The sequence below is a fragment of the Aethalodelphis obliquidens genome, unplaced genomic scaffold, assembly GCF_003676395.1.
Source record: "Aethalodelphis obliquidens isolate GAN/ISIS:26980383/991018 unplaced genomic scaffold, ASM367639v1 scaffold18, whole genome shotgun sequence".
Lineage (NCBI taxonomy): Eukaryota > Metazoa > Chordata > Mammalia > Artiodactyla > Delphinidae > Aethalodelphis > Aethalodelphis obliquidens.
In genome coordinates, this window is record NW_020837962.1 from 22,449,286 (window position 1) to 22,470,254 (window position 20,969).

General features: G+C 39.7%; 1 protein-coding gene across 12 annotated transcripts in view; it reads left to right on the top strand.

Moving 5' to 3' along the window:
* Positions 1–643: 643 nt before the first annotated feature.
* Positions 644–20,969, top strand: part of TASP1 (taspase 1) — a 273,636-nt gene continuing 253,310 nt past the window's right edge. For 6 of the 12 annotated variants that reach the window (XR_003435171.1, XM_027118166.1, XM_027118164.1 and 3 more), the window contains exons 1-4: positions 1,261–1,382; positions 10,036–10,254; positions 13,384–13,451; positions 15,163–15,231. Coding sequence is in view for 9 of the 12 variants with exons in the window: in XM_027118166.1 (XP_026973967.1) it covers positions 10,110–10,254; positions 13,384–13,451; positions 15,163–15,231 (282 nt within the window). In the remaining 3 variants the exon portion in view is untranslated. Of the gene's footprint in view, positions 770–1,049; positions 1,153–1,260; positions 1,383–4,612; positions 4,880–10,035; positions 10,255–13,383; positions 13,452–15,162; positions 15,232–20,969 lie in introns of those variants that run through there. The other 6 variants (XM_027118160.1, XM_027118163.1, XM_027118169.1 and 3 more) reach the window with 6 other exon arrangements.

Below are 20,969 nucleotides of genomic sequence, written 5' to 3' on the forward strand. Positions count from 1 at the left end.
TTGCTCACTGATTGTCAGTCTGGGGAAGTTGGCCTTTGGACAGGCGTTGCCCCCCGGCCCGCTTGCCAACATCCAACATCCAAAATAAAGCAAACTTTCCTTTCCACCAACCTTGCCTCTTCTTTATTTGCTTTTGAGCGGCAAGCAGCCGGATCCCACTTTCGGTTGCAGTTACATGGTAACTATTCATGTTAATAGTTACAAGGAAACATTAAAGAGATTACATAATGTCACTAGGTCTTGGTCTTAGATGCTAGAGGCTAAAAGAAAGGCCACCGGCATTTTCCTTCTCCCCAGGGCAAGGCTAGCCCTTTCCTCCCACATGTAATCCAGGCAGAACTCTAGTTTTCCCTACTGTGTGGGGGGGTTGCAAGGATTGAATGAAATTAAGCTCTTAAGTGACATCTTAATAAATGATGACTAGTTTAACTTCATTCCGCAACACATCGCTAGTCTGCCAACCACCCAGATAAGACGATCACATCCTTCCGGCTCATTAAGAGGCGGGGTGAAGAGAGAGAGGCAACGGCGCCTGCGCAGCTCACGGCGAGGCTCCAGGTGGTGTCCTCCCTGCACCTCCCCGCACCTCCCCGACCAGGTGAACCACTCCGGGGCAGAGGGAGGAGACCAAGCAGAGTGTGGGCGCCTGCTTCCGGCCACGTGGTTATGCTCACGGCCAATGGAAAACCTTGACGTCACCCTCGCTTCCTCACCCTGGCAACGGGTGGGTGACTACTTCCGGTGCTGTGAGGGCTCGGGGCTGACGCGGGTGAGTGTCTCTCTTTCTCACGCTGTCCGCGCCCTTGCCGCCGACGTGCGCTGCCTCTGTCCGGGCGCCGCGCTCTCGCTGGGACGTCCTCTCCGGGGCCGGGTGCGGGCGGCGCGCCGGATGCCCCTTGCTGGGGGCGGTGCTGGAGGAAGGGACTCGGGACGTCCCTCGTGCCCTAGTCTCGGTCGCGCGTGGGGCCCGCGCCGGGCCCCTCCCAGCGGCTGCAGCTTGGCGGCTTCATTCCCTCTCCGGGGAAGGGACTGTCTGTGTGTGGGGAGGGAGTTCTTGCAGTCCTTCACCCACTTTGCAGTCTCGGGCTGCGGTTTCTCCGAGTTCGAGGCTCGTAGAGACCCGAGGGTGTGCGCCCTGGTCCTGCGTGGCAGGTGGGGGAAAGCAGCCCTATAGTGTAATAGAGGCCTGGTTAGAGTCCCGCGGAACGTTAGCATTTACTGCTCAGGTGGAGAAGGAAGAGGAAAGGACCAAGAAGATGGAAAAGGAGCAACTGGAGAGGGTGGAAAACAGGAACTGGAGGTGCCCTGAAAATAGAGGGCATCGTGTTTCCGGAAGGAGGGAGTTCAACTTGATTCGCCTCTGTAGGGGAGGGGAATGAAAGGTATTTTGGGGACCATGTGACTGAGATCATTGCATACTAAGCTAAGGAATTTTCATACACTTGGGAGTTTAATAATTTGCTTTTTTGTTTAAATAAAGCTTTCCACCCACTTATACAAAGCAGTACCTGCTTACTAAAGAATATCTGGAAAATGTAGAAATATTAAAAAAGAGATCATCTGTGGTTCCACCAGCCCCAGCCCAACATTTTTTTTTTTTTTTTTGGCGGTTCACGGGCCTCTCACTGTTGTGGCCTCTCCCGCCGCGGAGCACAGGCCCCGGACGCGCAGGCTTAGCGGCCATGGCCCACGGGCCCAGCCGCTCCGCGGCACGTGGGATCCTCCCAGACCGGAGCACGAACCCGTGTTCCCTGCATCAGCAGGCGGACTCTCAACCACTGCGCCACCAGGGAAGCCCTCAGCCCAACATTTTGATCTCTTTCTTTCTACTTTTTTTTTTCTTTTGGTTGCGCTGTGTGCCTTGTGGGATCTTAGTTCCCCGACTAGGGATTGAACCTGGGCCCTTGGCAGTGAGAGCACTGGGAGTCCTAACCACTGGACTGCCAGGGAATTCCCTACATTTAAGAAATAGAATATTCTTTTTTTTTTTTTTTTTTTTTTTGCGGTTCGCGGTCCTCTCACTGTTGTGGCCTCTCCCGTTGCGGAGCACAGGCTCCGGACGCGCAGGCTCAGCGGCCATGGCTCACGGGCCCAGCCACTCCGCGGCATGTGGGATCCTCCCGGACCGGGGCACGAACTTGCGTCCGCTGCATCGGCAGGTGGACTCTCAACCACTGCGCCACCAGGGAAGCCCCAAAATAGCGTATTCTTAACCTACTTAGCATCATAGTGTATGTGTATAAAATGTGATTTTAACCAAAAAGCATGTTTTATACATTGTGTCTATTACACGGATTTTTTTGAGATATAATTCATAAAATTCCACCCTTTTAAATTTAAATTTCAGTGGTTTTTAGTATATTCACAACGTTGTGCACCCATCATCACTATCTAATTTCATAACTTTTTCATCACCTCCAAAAGAAACTCTGTACCCTTATAGTTACTCACCATTGATCTCTCCTCCCCTTGTTCCCCCACCCCTGGCAACCACTAATCTACTTTGTGTCTATGGATTTTCCTATTCTGGATACTTCATGTAAGTGGAATCGTATAATATGTGGCTTTTTGTTGTCTGCCTTCTTTCACTTAGCATAATGTTTTCAAGGTTCATCCATGTGGTATTAAGTATCAGTACGTCACTCCTTTGTATGGCTGAATAATATTCCATTATGTAACTATGCCACGTTTTGTTTATCCATCATCAGTTGATAGACATTTGGATTGATTCCACTTTTTGACTATTATGAATAATTCTGCTATAAACATTCATGTACAAGTTTTTGTGTGGACGTATGTTTTCAGTTTTCTTAGATGTATACCTAGGAGTGGAATTGCTGGGGCATGTGGTAACTGTTTAACTTTTTGAGGTACTGCCAGGTGTTTTCCAAGGTGGCCTGCACAAGCAGGATATGAGGGTTCTGATTTCTCCATATCCTTGCTAACACATATTGTCTGTCTTTTTGATTATAGCCATTCCATTGGTTGTGGAATGGTATCTTGCGGTTTTGATTTGCATTTCCCTGATGTCTGATAATGTTGAGTTTCTTTTCTCTGTGCCTATCGGCCCTTTGTATATCTTTGGAGAAATGTCCGTTCAATTCCTTTGCCCAATTTTAAATTGAATTAAAAAAATTTTAAAGAAATTTTAAAGTTGTATGGGTTCTTTATATAGTCTGGACACAAGTCCCTTATCAGATTGCAATATTTCTTCCATTTTTTCCCGTCTTGTGGGGTGTCTTTTCACTTTCTTGAAGGGTGTCCTTTGAAGTACAAAAGTTTAAAATTTTGGTGAAGTCCAATTTATCTGGTTTTTTTTTTTTTTTTTTTTGGTTGTTTGTGCTTTTGGTGTCATATGTAAAACCACTGCCAAATCCAAGATTATGATTTACTCCTGTTTTCTTTTCCCTAAGAGTTTTATATAGTTTTAGCTCTTACATTTAGGGCTTGATTTATGTAGAGTTAATTTTTGTATATGGTGTGCAGTCCAACTTTATTCTTTTGCATGTGGCTCTCCAGTTTTCCCAGCACCATTTGTTGAAAAGTCCTTTTTCCATTGAATGGCCTTGGCACCCTTTTCAAAAACCAGTTGATCGGAAACACATAGATTATCATTTTCTTAACTATTTCTCTATGTTGGGTATTTAAGTTGCTCCCAGATTTTTGTTTTTCTAAATTATCCTATGTTAAACACAGCATAAAAGGCATAAAACCTTTTCTGTATTTAAAATTATTTTGGTAGAAAATATTCTCAGAAGTGGAATTACTGGGTCAAAGATGAAATAAGTATGTTTTGGAGCTCATTTAATGAGGCATTAAACCTTCAATCTCATGATGTTAAGAGCAACAAAATGCTTCTTTATTCATCAGTTGCTATAGCTTAAGGGCTGGATTTCTCTAAAAGCCTTTCTCTTAAGATGAATGGATTCCATGACTTCCTTCCTCCTTCAATTGCTTCTAAAAGACTAAGTAAATCTACAGTGAAAAACTTCAACACCAGAGGCAAACGGGACATGTGGTAGTGTTCTAAATGGCTTAATGCAAAAAAAAAAATAGTGTCATCACATGCAGTAGGAAAATGAAACAATCTTTGAGAGAAATAGAGTCAAGATTTAGACCTTAAATCAGTGCCATAAAAGTCCCTGAAGCAAAGAAAGTGTTTTATTCTGAGTTTCTCTTCTGCCCTTGATAATCAAGTTAATTTACATTCATCTTGGTCCCAGAGACAGAGAACTTAAATCTTCTCTTTTTAGTAAATAGTACCCACTTAAAAAAAAATTCAAATATGAGATGTTATTAGGAGAAAAATCAATTTTCCCTTTCATCCTTGCCCCTCCCTCTTCTCCAGTCTCCCAGTACTCTTTAGAGGAATCCATGGTAGTATTATTTGTGTCTATATAGACTAGTTCATATATAAAGTATCTCTGGGGAGCGGGTATATACAAAATTATATATTTTAAGGCTCTTGGTACTTTCTGACACATTCCTTTTCAAAACGGGTACATCAGTTTATGATGGCAATACAGTGCTAATTAGATTTCTTTCTTCTTTTTTCTTGTATTTCTTTGAATATTCTTTCTTTAATATTGGATATCCAGTTTATATTTCTTTTTTTATGTACTGCCTTCTCATGTCTTTTGGCATGCTGTTTGTCTTGATTAGCATTGTCCTTTATGAGATTTATTTTGGCAGCCTTTTGTAGATGGTTGTTTTATGACAGCCTGGATTTGGGGAGAAAAGTTAATATGCTTTTTGTAATGCTTATGCTAAGAGGTATGTGAGCTGAACAAGGGTCAAGGCAGTAGGGAGAAGGAAGTTAAATGCTTGAGAAGAAATCTATAGGATTTGGAAACTGGGCGCAGTCCAAGATGACTACAAGGTGAGTTAGAAAAGGATGGTATATATTTGATGTCAATCTTTGGTCATGATTTATTTTTTTACTCCTTAGTCTTAACTGTAGAGATCAAATACTAATTTTATTTATTTTTAAATTAGGATTATCTGGGGTTTGTGTGGCCCTAGAAGTTCAAGATCCAGAAAAACAAAACCAAAAAAGACCTCTTGGGCCAGTATTTTTTAAAAGATTAATTAATTTATGGCTGTGTTGGGTCTTTGTTGCTGCACGCGGGCTTTCTCTAGTTGTGGTGAGCGGGGGCTACTCTTCGTTGCGGGCTTCTCATTGTCGTGGCTTCTCTTGTTGCAGAGCACGGGCTCTAGGCACACAGGCTTCAGTAGTTGTGGCACGTGGGCTCAGTAGTTGTGGCTTGTGGGCTCTAGAGCACAGGCTCAGTAGTTGTGGCACATGGGCTTAGTTGCTCCGTGGCATGTGGGATCTTCCCAGGCCAGGGCTCAAACCTGTGTCCCTTGCATTGGCAGGCACATTCTTAACCTCTGCACCACCAGGGAAGCCCTGGCCAGTATTGTTGATTGGCCATGTTTTTGTCTATTCCTTCTGTAGGTGGGATGAGTGTTGAGAACCTTCAGAATATGGCATTTCTCCTCTTAGTGAAGGTTTGAAGTGGGATCCCATAGGCTTGCCCTATTTTGGGGCTTGGACTTGGCTAGTTACCTGTGTTCTCATAAATAAATGTATAAAAAAGCTTTTTTTTTGTAAGTAATGAATTCAGATTTTCAAAATCAAAAGGTACACAATGGTGAACAGTGAAATTTCCATCCCTCCTTTGTCCACCAGTCACCCAAATCTTCTGGTAACCACTATTAATGCTATTTTTTGATATATTCTTCCAGATTGTGCTTTGCATATATATATTTAACTGTATTTTTTTCTCCCCTCCCTCAAAATATGGTACTGCATATACTTCTGTACCACGTGTTTTTTACTTGATAAAATGTCTTCAAGACTGATCATTTCATATTTGTATATCAAGAACGTTCTCATTTTTTCCAAGAGCTGCATTTATTTTTAAGCACTTCCATCAAGACATACTGTTGGTCCATATCTTTCCCATTACAGACAGTCTTTCAGTGTGTATTTATAATTTTGGTTTATTTTGCCCAATTGTCCATGTTGAGTTGCTGCTACTAGCAATGTATGAGAACTCCTGGTTCCCTATATCCTCAAAACATGGTATTATCTTACTTTTTTTGGTTTGTTTGCTAGTCCAATGATATGTGAGTGTAGTTTTATTTTGCATTTTTCTTCTGAGTGAGGTTTAGCATCTTTTTTTTTAATATAAACTTATTTATTTTTGGCTGCGTTGGGTGTTCGTTGCTGCGTGCGGGCTTTCTCTAGTTGCGGCGAGCGGGGGCTACTCTTTGTTGCGGAGCGCGGGCTGCTCATTGCGGTGGCTTCTCTTGTTGCAGAGCACGGACTCTAGGCACGCGGGCTTCAGTAGTTGTAGCACACGGGCTCAGTAGCTGTGGCGCACGGGCTTAGTTGCTCTGCGGCATGTGGGATCTTCCTGGACCAGGGCTTGAACCCGTGTCCCCTGCATTGGCAGGCGGATTCTCAACCACTGTGCCACCAGGGAAGCCCAGTTTAGCATCTTTTGATCTGTTAGACTGTTGTATAATTTTTCTGTAAACTGGGATTTGCCCACTTCCCCCCCACCCCCCTTTTGTCTTTTTGTTTTTTGAGACATTTGTTGGAATTCTGTTAGGAAGGTCAGACTTTTAATGGGTTCTGAGTTAAACAAAAACTGATGTTGGAGTAGAAATTGCTTCATTTCTAATTGAATTAAAAATATTCCAGTAACCATTGGGAGCTGGAGGCCAGAGTTGTACATTGGATAGCCTGTCTACTTGAGTTCCTTTCCCAGTCCAGCAGAACTTTGGGGCCAGCATTTTTGGGGGAGTTTATTGAGATGACATGGTTTGCTAAATAAAAAAATTTCAGATAGTCTCTGAGGGATGGTAGATTGCTTAAGAAATTGCATATTGATTCATCTTCCACATTTTATTTTTTTCAGACAAGCTTGAGAAGTAGTGTTTTTAAATCTCTCACATATATTAAGAGTGCCTATTACATCAAATCTTATTCATTATAAAATATAGATGTTCCAACTTGTTATTCATGAAAAAAAATGCATCTGATGACAGTGAGTCAGAGTAAGTTTTATAGCTCATACTGCTTGGATATGGTTTCATTTAAACTGAAGCTTTGAATTTTCCAAAGCCTGAGTTTTCACACAACTATGTTTGTGGGACAAGTGGGCCCAAGCTCATTTCATGGCTAGGCCAGACCTCATGGCAGGTATAGACTGGCAGATGAACTGCTAATCATTTAAATTGACTTCGTCAACCGACACAGGAATAAATAGTAACCTATCTCAGAGAAATAACCAAAGTCAAATAAAGGTAATTGATGCAGATCCTTGTGAAGTCGTTGGAAGAAAATCCATCCTCAGGGAGAGAGCTACCACCTAAAACAAAAACAAAAACAGGCATTTTAATCCACTGTTATGTAATTAACCTCAGCACTCTTTTGTAATCAAAATTTATGAATATATGTAAACATTTTAATACAACAGCATATATATATGATTTAAAATTACTTGTCCTTTAAATGAAATGACATATAATAAAAATTAAATGAACTCTTTTTAACCAGGAATTAAAGGAAGTTAAAATACCATATTGCAGTGCTTCACAGACCATTTCTGGTGTGAAGGACCAAGTTAAAAATTTTTTTCAATCGTTTGTTGACCATTTCTTTTGTAAAATGAAAAAAACAAAACAAAAAAACCTCAAAACAAAGCAGAGATATGGAACTGTGAATGAAAGATAAAAGTAAAAGCTCATAATTGTATTAGATGTAGCAGATAAAATTGTTTCAAAAATATAGTTATAAACAAAACATGAGGAAATAGAAAAGAATTACAAAAACTGTACACATTGTTTATTGAAAATGTGCACTAGATGTAGAGAACGGACATGTGGACACAGGTAGGGAAGGGGAGGGTGGGATGAACTGAGAGATGGGGTTTGACATAAATACACTACCATGTGTAAAATAGATAGCTAGTGGGAACCCGCTGTATAGCACAGGGAGCTCAGCTCGGTGCTCTGTGACGACGACCTAGATTCGTGGGATGCGGGGTGGGGTGGGAGGGAGGTCCAAGAGGGAGGGGATATAGGTATACATATAGCTGATTCACTTAACTGTACAGCAGAAACTAACAGCATTGTGAAGCAATTTTACTCCAATAAAAAAAAATAAGGCAATTAGTATATGAATAAAATAATAATCTCTTGCAGACTGGTAACAAGCACTGGTCTGCAGACCACACTTTGAGTAACACTGTTCTTTTGGACTAGTTGGCTAAGTCACTCTTTACGTTACTATTTATGTTTTCTATTAGAAAAGACTTGTGCTCCTCCTTCCCCATTTCTCAATTTAGAATAAGGTATACATTTTTACCTAACAATGTGAATCTAGGTGTTTAAGTAGTTTCAACCGCATGACTCTGGTATTTTCTTCAAATCTCTGTCGAGTGTTTTTTTTTTTTTTTTTTTTTGCGGTACGCGGGCCTCTCACCGCTGTGGCCTCTCCCGCTGCAGAGCACAGGCTCTGGACGCGCAGGCTCAGCGGCCATGGCTCACGGGCCCAGCTGCTCCGCGGCACGTGGGACCCTCCCGGACCGGGGCACGAACCCGTGTCCCCTGCGTCGGCAGGCGGACTCTCAACCACTGCGCCACCAGGGAAGCCCTCTGTCGAGTTTTAAATGATCCACTTTTCCCCAGTCTGAAGTGTGTTCTGCCATCGTTATTGTTATTAAGCCAAGATTGCTAGAAGCTTGTGAATTTGTGAGAAAAATTGGAAACTTTGTGGTTTAAGTTGCTTGTAATTTGTTTTATTAAGTTTTGTATTTTATCATTTATCTTTTGAGAACCTCAGAAATAACGCTTTCATGAAAATTAACAAGTATACGCACAAGTGTTATTTTAATTTCTTGGTTTAGTCATATAATTTTGTTAGCATTTGTTTTTTTTTTTTAAATGAATGTATGTAATTAATTTATTTGTTTTTGGCTGTGTTGGATCTTTGTTGCTGTGCGTGGGCTTTCTCTAGTTGCTGTGAGCGGGGGCTACTCTTGGTTGATGTATGCAGGCTTCTCATTGTGTTGGCTTCTCTCATTGCGGTGGCTTCTCTCATTGCAGAGCATGGGCTCTAGGCTCACAGGCTTCAGTAGTTGTGGCACACGGGCTTCGGCAGTTGTGGCTCGCGGGCTCTAGAGCACAGGCTCAGTAGTTGTGGTGTATGGGCTTACTTGCTCCACGGCATATGGGATCTTCCCAGACCAGGGATTGAACCCATGTCCCCTTCATTGGCAGGCAGATTCTTAACCAGTGTGCCACCAGAGAAGTCCCAGCATTTGTCTTTTGATTGAGCTGTGAAGTATTACACTGTTTTTCTTAAGCGGTTCTTCACAGGCAGATGTAAATCTGTATGTTGCTTCATTTCTTTAAGCAAGCAGCAATCTATAGCTCTTAAATGTTTTCACCACACACCAAAAATTGTAATTATATGAGGTAATGGATGTGTTAACTAACCTTGTTGTGGCAATCGTTTTGCAGTATATACATGTATCAAATCATCATGTTGTACCCCTTAAACTTGTACACTGGTGTATGTCAATTATATCTCAATAAACCTGGAGAAAAAAATAAGCAGCAATCTAGGCTTTATATCAAGGCTCAGTGATGTTGCCAGCACTGCCTGTGGTTCTAGAATGTCCCAGAGGTTATTAGCATTTGGTTTGGAGGGAGTAGAAAGTGATATTTAAGTTATGTTGTGGTTTTCTTCAATGTAGATAAAATGAAAGATAAAATATCTTTGGACTCAATATGAAGTCTTTTTACAACAGTTCTTTTGTTTATGTGACTTCAAGCAAGTGCTGTCAGTGGACAGAGAGATTTAAATTCTAACCTTTGTATATTCTTTGTATTACCCAGTTAAATAACTTTAAAATTAGGTTTTTAATTTTTTTTTGAAAGTTATCTGTGCACAAATTTGTATGTTACGTGTGTGTTAGTGGAAAGAAATGCAAACCCTCTTTGCCTGTTTTCCTTTAGAGTAATTCCTCTCCTGCAGTTACTTTTGGATGGAAGTATGCTCTTTTCCCAGTAGAAGATGGTGATCTTGGAGAATGACCATGGAGAAGGGGATGAGTTCTGGAGAAGGACTACCTTCCAGATCATCTCAGGTTTCGGCTGTTAAAATAACAGCTAAAGAGCTGGAAACAAAGCAGCCCCATAAAGAGAAGCGAGGGGGCTTTGTGTTGGTGCATGCAGGTAAGCTCAAGTGGGTGAGTTGGAAGATGAAAATAATGTTTTTTTCCCTTGCCTTGAAGTACACCAGGAATTGAATTTCATATCCGGAGGAGGCAAACTGCCAGAGGAGCTGGAACCAAAGAGACTGACTTCGATAGAGTGAGGGCCTCCCCCTAGCTCCCCACTTAGAAGATCTTATAATGACGACTCTTCCTTTGTCTCCTTCACTCACCTACTCTATTATTTACTTTTACCCCATATTTAGGTGTTGCTAAAACCAGACACAGTAATTGTTTAAACTCTGGTTTGTGTTTTTAAAAATAATGCCGCTGAAAAAATTTTATTGACCCCATTTTTGACTTTGTCCATCTTAGAGTATAATTTACACAGTCTTAGAGCTAGTTTGCCTTTTTAATATTATAAAAGAGGAAACTTAAAACCAGAGAGATTAAGTGGCTTCAGCCACATGGCTAGTTCGTACAAGAGCCAGGCTGAGACACCCTGAAGTGAGCCCTTAAGTCCCAGTCTAGTGCTCTTGGCACCTCATCAGCCTGTAATCTCTACTTCAGAGTACCTTGAAGACAAACACAGTGAGTTCAACCCCTGAGTCCCCATCATCGAAGCCTCTAGGGTTTCTAAGCAGTGCAGCCCTACGTAGGTCTTTTTTTTTTCCCCCCACTTTTTCTTTAGTCATTTTTATTTGTCTGCATTTAGCGTCTAAAGTTCATGACCTCTGTGAAGGAAGAAGGAATGGCTGGGTCTCCTTTTAACTTTCCTCAGACAGTCATGCAGGATGGCAGCAAGATTAGCTTTGATACGGGGTGAGGGGTGGAATTGTTTCTTCTTGTCAAACTGGTGTTCTTCCTGGTCGTTAACTTTTGGCTGTATCTAAACTGCACAGACAACTCCGGAAGCCTTATAGAATTGAATCCAGAAGAATCTAGAAACAAAACAAAAACCAGGTTCAGTTTCCTTTTCTTTCAAATGATTTTTCAAAGAAGTGAGGTAAATTTATAGAAACAACTCAGATTCCTAGTCCAGTGTTCTTTCCACTACACCATGGTGGTGGTGCATCTTTCATAGTACCCAGTGAGTTATTTCATTCAGAATGAGTATTTGAAAAATGTCCAAGAAAGGCCTGAGATGTGTAAAAGCAACAACGTGGAGCTTTTGATTAGTTGGAAAGGTTTGCCTTCTATGACAGTCATTGTGGCCTCCCCACTGTCTCAGACACACCCTGATGGCTGTGGCTCTTAGACAAAGTTGGTGCCGGGGGCCAGCTGTAATAGGAGGAAATCTGGGTTATGACAGGAAATTGTATGGATGAAGGGTGACCTTCCCCTTCTAAATTATTAGAAGTTCAGATAGAGTGATTGATTATGCAGCATTATGTATCTTGTACATTTAAGGAATAAAATTTCAATTCCAGTGTAGAGATTTTAAAAGTGTTTTTTTTTTTTTTAGCACTAAAGGAGACTTGCCCATGTTTTAGTCATTTGAGTAGTAGATTCTTGCTTTGCCTCAGATCTGTATACTACCTATATTTTACCTAATATTAAAAAAAGATAAACACTTTTTAACCTTAACATTTTAAAGATGAAACTTACCTTTAATTAAGTGGAATGTTGGTATCACATGCGTGAAGAGAAAATAATTTAAACACAGTGCAAAAAAACCTGTGTGATTAAATTTTATTTAGGTTCTGTTGCTTGTCAGCTGCTTAGATCCTAAGCTTACCTTTCCTTTGTTAAGTAGAGGAATTAGCAAGTGTTAATCAGGTATTAAAGATCTCCTGGAGTAATGCTGAGATGGTTTCCCTATTCTAAGTAGAGGATTGATATGTTAATGCTATTAGTGCTGTTATCCACACACTAAAATTATCTATTTGGCTATAGTATCCCATGGTTTGGGAAACACTGCTCAAAGTTTGGGGCCTGCTAAGACAACAGACCTGGGATCATTTATTAGTGAACCATGAAGAGAGTCCTGTTAAATATTGGCGCAGGTTCTGTGAAGTTTCAGAGTTTTCTTGAGAAATGGGACTAACATTTGCCTGTGTTATGGATTTGTGTTGTTTGGGCATCTTTTCTGTTCTCTTGGGTCCTTTAACCATAGCTTCTTGGGTTTGTTTTTTCTCTGCCCTGGTGAAAGGTGGGTTAAGTTCGTGTCATAGTCTGCAGTCTCACAGGAGAAGCCCTGAGGCTTAGAGATGTAGTTCTTTTTTTTTTAACATCTTTACTGGAATATAATTGCTTTACAATGGTGTGTTAGTTTCTGCTTTATAACAAAGTGAATCAGCTATACAGAGATGTAGTTCTTTAACCTTCCCTACTTTGGACCCCTTCGGGGCCCAGCAGGGGGCTGGGATGGGGGCTGAGGGGGAGGTTCAGAAAAAGTTAAAGAACTTTGATTAAGGGCTCTTGTCTTGGTTTCTTTCTTGTTTAGGTTATTCTCAAATCCCTAACTAAGCAAGTATTACTCCTTTTAGGGAAACAAATTTCAGAGCCATTCTCTTGAGGAAGTTGCTGGGTGTTTGATTAAGAGACAGGGACCACCAGGATTTCTAATAGGCAGTTGTGAATATACTATCACTGAGATTTCAGAGACACCCTGAGCTACATTCCAGGGGTGAGCGGATGGAAAAGTTTGGGTAGGAATGGTGATATTGGTGGTGGTTGTTGACAGGTGGGATATAACACCCCTCAACTTCAAGTATTATTCAGAAACTACCTAGTTTTCTGAAGTCACTCTTAAGAATTCTGGCAGGGACTTTCCAAAGGTCAACAGAGAGGAACTTAGAGGGACTCTGTCCTGGACACTGCCTGGGTTATCAACTCCAGCTTAAAAACTCCTAACTTTGGAGAAGTTTTCGAAAGGAGAGGTGACCTTGGGGAAGCTGCTCTGGGGACATAAGCTATTTCTGGTGCCTCTAGTAGGAAAATAGCTTTTGAAAGAGGAGATAAGGCATGGTATTAAAAAGACTTATGGTGCAGAAAGAAGCTGTTAGATTTTTAAGACTCCATGCACTTAGGACAATAGTTTTATTGTCACTAGGAGAGCATCAGTTTATATGAGCTATTTATATAATATAAGCAAGGTCTCTGATATCTTAATGACAGTTGACAATTGACTGTTTTTTTTTCACTACAGGTGCAGGTTATCATTCTGAATCCAAAGCCAAGGAATATAAACACGTATGCAAACGAGCTTGTCAGAAGGTATGAAGAGAATGTATTCTGTCTGATTGAAACAGTTTAGTTTTGACCAAAAGCAGCTTTACCTTGAAATTCAAAATTTTAAGGTTTGATTTATAAGACAGTCTTTGGTTTGGGCCACAAAGTAATTTTGCTCATATTTGTGGGGTCTTTTTTTGTTTTGTTTTGTGTTTTTTATTCTCCAAATCATGTTTAGATCTTTTCCTTCCTTTCCCAGATCAAAGTCTGTATTTTTGGAATTGTGGGCACATAATCATATATCTTTTAATCTTTGAAACGGCACTGAGCTCTATAGAAGGGGTAGGGAAAACAGCTCAAAGGCAGCCAATGTGTCTTTCTATGAAGGGAAGAAAAAAAATAATAAAAAATTAAAATGGATGTTCTTCTTAGGGAGATTATCCTGTACTTTTTCCTTCTGTTTTTCCATCACGTAATTTTTATCATAGCAAATTCATTGTCATTCCTGAGTTTAACTTTGCCCTTGTACTCAGTTGTGCTTTTTTTTTTTATCTTTGTTTTTTGAGGTTTTGCTAAATTGTTGAATACTTAATGTGGAGGCAGGAATGGACTCAGAAGAAATATTGTTTGTTTTTATTTTGATCCTGACTGTATACTCTTGTAGGCAAACCTTCCATTACTTTTTATGCAAATAGAATGTTAATTGGACATTGCATATCAAGTAAATAGGGGTCTCTCAGCTCTTTTCATTTATATTTACATACCATTTAAGGAAGATTATACTTTATTAGCGATCCAAGATTTTTCTTATGAATGAAATCTCATAAATGAATAAGAATATTTGGTTACAGGGATTTCATTTTTAAAAAAAATTTATAATAAAGGTAAATATTCTTTAAGCTATTTTATATTACTTTATCTTATTTTTCAAAGTGTGAAATCTTTTTGTTATCTGAGAAGAAATGGTTTTATAGGAATATAGTTCTGTATATAATACATTTAGAGCGTGTAACCAGCCTCCTTAATTTATACAACAAATGAACTTCTTAAAAGTTTCATGAGGAATACAGTGCTTAGTTTTTGATCTTTGTTGAATAAATCGGAGCTTCAATTATTCATTTAAAAATCAGTCTTCCTTCTCTTTCTTTCCTGTCTTAGTTTATACCTAAGAAGCAAGGTGATTTTAGTGACCTTTGCTCTCTATAGATTATATTACAAAGGAATATTATATGTTTATCTCGATGTAGAATACCTTATAGAATCAAAAATGCTTTTGTCAAATGTATGCTCCATCTAAGGATTCTGAAATGCCTCTGTGACTGAGAGTAACTACTTTTTATAGTTAGGGGTAGAGAGAGTAGTAATGGTGGGATGAGAAATGGTTAGCTTAGTCTGTATAAAATATGAATTCAAATTTCAAAATGGAATTCATATAATATCTATGGTTCTGTGAACTGCCCTGTGATGAATGAAGCCCTTTCACTTACTAAATTCCTTGCATTTTGTATTTAGTGGCTAAATTTATTCATTGTCTTAATTTGAATAATAATAAGTGAGCTATATTACAAATTATCCTGAATAATTGCTTATCTTAAATCTAAGTCGTTTATGTCTTGAGGTATGGAACGGAACTCTAGTGATCAATTTTTATTAACTCTGAATGTCTCCTACACTTCTTCAAGCCTTTGGAAAGTTTCTGGGTATGTTTAAGAAGTTGTGGTTTTAAAATGAATAATCTTGCCCCTTGGTTTCATAGGCAATTGAAAAGCTACAGGCTGGTGCCCTTGCAACAGATGCAGTGACTGCAGCCCTCGTGGAACTTGAGGTATTTCTTTTCTCTATTTGTTTCATTTAAAATATTTGTGAGTTTATGTTCATTATTCTTAAATGACATGAAACTGTTGTTTAGTCAACCATCAATTATATGACCAGCGTTTCTCAACAATATTAACAAGGTATGAAGAAGCCTGTGATTTTGTTAGGTTGTTCTCATTGGAGACTTCTCCGAGTAATATAAAAAAGTTGGTTAAATTCATTTTTCCCTGGTTTTGTGAGATTCATGAATACAAGTTACTGGTGATTGGATGCTTGAATTTCCTGAATATTTTCAGAAGAAAAATTCCTGAAGTTAACACCTCCTGAAAGTAATATACGTTCTGTTGTTTAGAAAACAAAAAATTCCAACAGTCTAGAAGTGTCCAAAGTGGAGGGGGAAGTTTCCTCACAAACTTAGCAGTTGGATATATATCCTGAAGCTGTGCTCTGTGAGGTGTGTCTTGTCCAGTGTGATAGGTTGGTCTCCAGTTAATTGTGGACATTGAGGAATTCATTGAGGAGGTTCTCAAGTTCACTGTAATCCTTGCTCCTCCAGAGTGAGGGTCTCTTAATTGTCTTAATCTGGAACCCTGAGGATGAGTTTGTTCAGGGGATACTGAGGGCTTCAGAAGACCGACTTCTGTTGCTCAAACTTAGAGAAGGTTGATTAGTGTAAGTCAGTTTAGAGCAGTGGTCCCCAACCTTTTTGGCACCAGGGACCAGTTTCGTGGAAGACAATTTTTCCACAGACTCAGGGAGGGGAGGGGATGGTTTTGGGATGATTCAAGTGCATTACATTTATTGTGCACTTTATTTCTATTATTATTGCATTGTAATATGTAATGAAATAATTATATAACTCACCATAATACAGAATCAGTGGGAGCCCTGAGCTTGTTTTCCTGCAACTAGATGGTCCCATATGGGGGTGATGGGAGACAGTGACACCCGAAGTGTGGCTTATGTCCAGTCTGCTCCGTAAGATGCAGCTTAATTGCCACTCACTGATAGGGTTTTGGTATGAGTCTGCAAGCCATTGATTTATTATGGTCTCTGTGCAGTCAAACCTCTCTGCTAATGATAATCTGTATTTGCAGCCGCTCCCCAGTGCTAGCATCACTGCCTCAGCTCCACCTCAGATCATCAGGCATTAGATTCTCATAAGGAGCGTGCAACCTAGATCCCTCGCATGCGCAGTTCACCGTAAGGTTTGTGCTCCTATGAGAATCTAATGCCACTGCTGATCTGACAGGAGGCGGAGCTCAGGTGGTAATGCGAGCGATGGGGAGTGACTGTAAATACAGATGAAGCTTCACTCGCTCACCCACTGCTCACCTCCTGCTGTGCGGCCCAGTTCCTAACAGGCCATGGACTAGTAGCAGTCCATGACCCTGGGGTTGGGGACCCCTGGTTTAGAGAACAGTGAACAAATAGTTAATTTGCTTGAGAAGATAACTAGGGGAATCAAATAAGACATGAAGATAAAACGGATGAGTTTGAGGGAGGAGGTGTTAGAGTAGACTGTCCCAAATTGACTGGATTAGGCTCTCATATCAGGGCACCTACCCTGACAGGCCAGGCCTTGCTTTTACCTGCGAAGATTGCCCAGGAGTTTACCAAAAGTCCTAGACATGTTTTCTGTATATTCCGCTGGTTAATTGCAGCGTTACGCTTTTAATCGTGCTCTGTAGATTGTACTCTATCTTGTTAACACTTTGAGCTTGGTCCTAGGGTATGTAGTCAAGAAAGGTGAATATATGGTGGGCACCAGTTCCACTGTAGTTTGGTCCCTGAGGTGTGTGACTTGGGGATATGTGGTCTCCTTCCTGTTGAGACTGATACATCTTATACGAGCTCTACCAATCAGTAGCCATGAGTCCCTGGGCACCTCACAGACGCTCCCTGACTCAGTTTACCCATTTATAATACGGGGATGATAATTTCTACTTTACAGAGTCATGAAGATTGAGTTAACATACGATAATCACTTAGAACAGTATGAGGAACATAGTAAACACCTTGTAACTGTTAGTAGCTATTATTGTTGTGAGGTGCTTTGGAAATTATACCTATGAGGTGAATATTTATGTTAACTCTTTACATTGTCAAAGGAAAGTTAATTATATGTTGTGGGTAAAAGGGCAAAAGTGACACAAGGAAGAAGATTGATGTGCTTACCACCAAATCTTACCTTTACTCAAAACACACACAAGGAAAGCTTCATCTAACTTAATTCAGTTATTAATTGCAAATTACTCTTCTTTGTGTAGAAGACGATGTCCTGAGGTTACAGGTGCATGGAGCCCGTGTGGGTCTGGGGAAAGAAGATTAATGAATAGCTGGGTATATATTGTACCATAATGGCAACTATGAATACAACACTGAATAAAATTAAGTTTTCCTTTTTCTTTTCATCTTAGAATAACTTTAATTTTCTCAGGTCCTACTTATATCATGCCCAGTATTTCATTACATTTTTCCCATGATGAATCAATCCTACTTTTAAAGAGTTTACTTATGTATACTTAATAATGATTTAAAATACATTTTGGAATGAGTTACATGTGAGTAAATGAACTTTATAGTTTTGAATGATGACCTGTGTTTTTTAAGAGTGTGGATATGAAGGTTTTTTAAAAAAATGTGTTCTGTTATTTTGATTGGACTATGTTATATGGCCTGAGTGAGTTTAGTGTACTTTCCTCCCTTTAATTATTAAGCTTGGGGAAGAATTTCAATGAACTATCTTGAAAAATTCATTTTTATCTGGGATCTCTGATTGAAATATATGTCAGTAGTTTAAAGGTTAAGGCTACACTAACTGGAGGAATTTGCCTGAATCTTAAGAATTATGTTGGAAGTCATGTCATATACTGCCCCCTGCAGTTTCAGTCACCTTGGATCATTGTGATTCATCACCTTTGAATAGGGTGAAGTCTTCAAATAAAGGGTTTAATCAAAGAGGTATTGTAATAGTTTGAGTCAATGGAAAGATATATAAAAATTGGATTCTTGTATTTTCTGTACCTGGAGAAATATAAGTAACAATATTAAGTCCTTTGAGCCAACTGAAAATTCCCAGAGTCTGATTTATACTGTGTTATGTTTAATTTGAGAGTAACCACTTATCTTTAGTTTTGATCAGTCTATTTAGTAGAGCTAAGTTTTGTCCTAATTATCAAATAGATATGGGCGATCATTATACCTTTGTCTTTTGACTTTGGTATATACTTTTGACTTAAAAAAAACATACTTTTTAAACTTGTTTGTTACATTATTACTTAGGCAGATAACTAAAATTGGTTTGAGTTTCCTGAGGACTTTACTAACTGTAGATTGAAATGACTGAAATGGTTTAATGGTCCTTATTGGCTAGAAGGGGTATCTGGCCTTGTATTTTGGAAAATATGAAAATTTGCATTTACCCAAATAGTGAGGAGTACACTGACCTCAACTTGTTGCCACGGAGGAGGAAGAGACAAGGTGAAAGGAAAGAAAATTTATAATAGAAAAAATTGTGTTTCGGTGGCCTCTGTAACTTAACCAGGCTACTTAGACAAATCATTTTTGAGCTTTTCTTGGAATCCCATTCCCTTGTGTAGTTTAATTTTTCTCATCCACCAGGACAAACAAGTGGTGTTATCATAAGACTACAACTTCTGGGCACCAGAGGGAGTGTTCCCTTCATACAAATGAGGGGTGGGGGGCATGCGCATAAGTTCCTGCCTAGTAAACTGACTAGCTTCTTCCTTTGGGGTTTTGGGAGGGAAGGTGGCCATTTGTATGAGAGGTATTCTGCAGTGTGGAGTTGAAAATGAGATGATGCCAAAGTGCATTTTGTTTATCTTCAAAATGTGGTGAAGGAAATGGAGAGGTCAGTTTTTTAGATCATATTTTAATAATTTATTGTTAAAGTGATTTGGTCCCATTGTTTCATTTAACTATTAATAGTTTTTTTGAGATTCTTTTTTATACCTGATGGGAAATGGACTTCTATCAACCCTGATTTCCCTCACAGCAGAGAAGATAAATTTGTGAAACAATTTGATCTTCATACCTAGGGCTGTGCATTTGGGAGACAGTTGTTTTCATGCCTGTTTTTGAAATAGTTTTGGTTTGGGTAGTGACAGTAGATTTAAAATTCTAGACCATAATTTTGCACATTTCACATGTATAGCTTCTAATATGAATTTCTTATGTGAGAAAATTAGATATAGATCTGGGTGAGTCATGATGCCACTGCTAAAGTAGAGAGCTTTTCATAGATTCTGACAGAAAATGAACTCATAAAATGCTTACTGAAGCGCCCTTTGCACATCAGTATATTTTTCTTAAGAAGTACGAAGATGTGCTTTAAAAAGTTCTAGTAAGGAATAATAGGTGAAATATGACTGACAAACTTTTGAGAGGTTACTTGTCTTTTGTGAGGAAACTGATGAATCTGGCTGGCTGGCTGGTGTACCCTTTGAGAGATTTTGGTTAACTCATTTTGAAAACTGATTGTTTTGGTAGGTAGAATACTATGCATTAGCAATAGTGATAGATATAGCTTTTAAATTTCATATAGAGAAAGGTAAATTGCACAGACTCCCTTGTTAAAAATGTTTTGTTGAACTTATGTTATTCTAAGTGGACCCTGCTGTTCCTTTGTTGACTTGCTTCATTCTTTAAGTCTTCCTATGGTCAGGGGAGATGGTAATTCATGGTCGTAAGTTGTTTATTGTCCAAATGCTTTAGCATTTAAAGGGCAGTGTATAGTGGGCACAAGTTTTTATGTCTGCTAAAAGTGGTCCATTGTCTTTGGATCTCTATATAATCCAATATGATGCTTGCTTATAAACTCTAGAAATTCCTTTAAAAAGTAACTTCTTATCCAGATGGCTGATAGTTTGGGGTGTGAGAGAAAAAATGTAGGTATTTGCATTACTGTATATTTATATTATTATATGTAGTATTGTTATGCATTTATCTGACCTCTACATCCTGAGATGTAGAGCCAGCTCTGCATGCATTTCTATAAAGCAGGGGTCTCCAGAATGTCATCACCATTGAGTAGTCTGTTGTTGGTGGACCACAGCCCAGGCCTCTGTGCAGCTGCAGGATTAGGCCACACACCCTTCCCTTGGCCTTATGCTTCTGGCTGGAATTGTTTGTGTGCCTTAGGGGGAGAGAAGGCCTGCCAGTCCCTGGGATGCTTAGGGGTCATGAAGATGGTGTGGCTTGCTCCTGGCATATGGGCATATCTAGGATGGGAGGGAATATTGGGAAGGCCTGATATAACCTCCTGTCTCTCGCCAAGCCTGTAGCAAATTCAGTTGTGGGGTTTCTTTGTGATTAGATGCTTAACCACACCTCCTCCCTACCCCGCTTCAGTGTTTGGTTTTTGTTGCAAAAAAGTAGGGGCATCTGTTTTACACTCATTTATGTTTATTTGAGAGGTTAAAAATTATTTAAATAAATGAGCATCTTTGTTCTTCTGCACATTTTTTTGTTTTGCAGAAATCATCTTTTCATATGCAAAGGGTAGCTGAGTATTTAAGTGGTTCCTTGCTTCCTCCTCCCCTCTGCTCCTGGACAGGGCTGAACACATTGGAAAGACAGCTCCATGCATTTAGCTCACATACACACAAGTGCCCATTAACCATGTGACTGAGGAGTCTAATTTTAGACCTACTACCCCTGAAAGTCTCATTTTTCTCTTCCATTGACAATATCTTTTATTCTCTGTAATGGGGAGGGGGTTCCTGT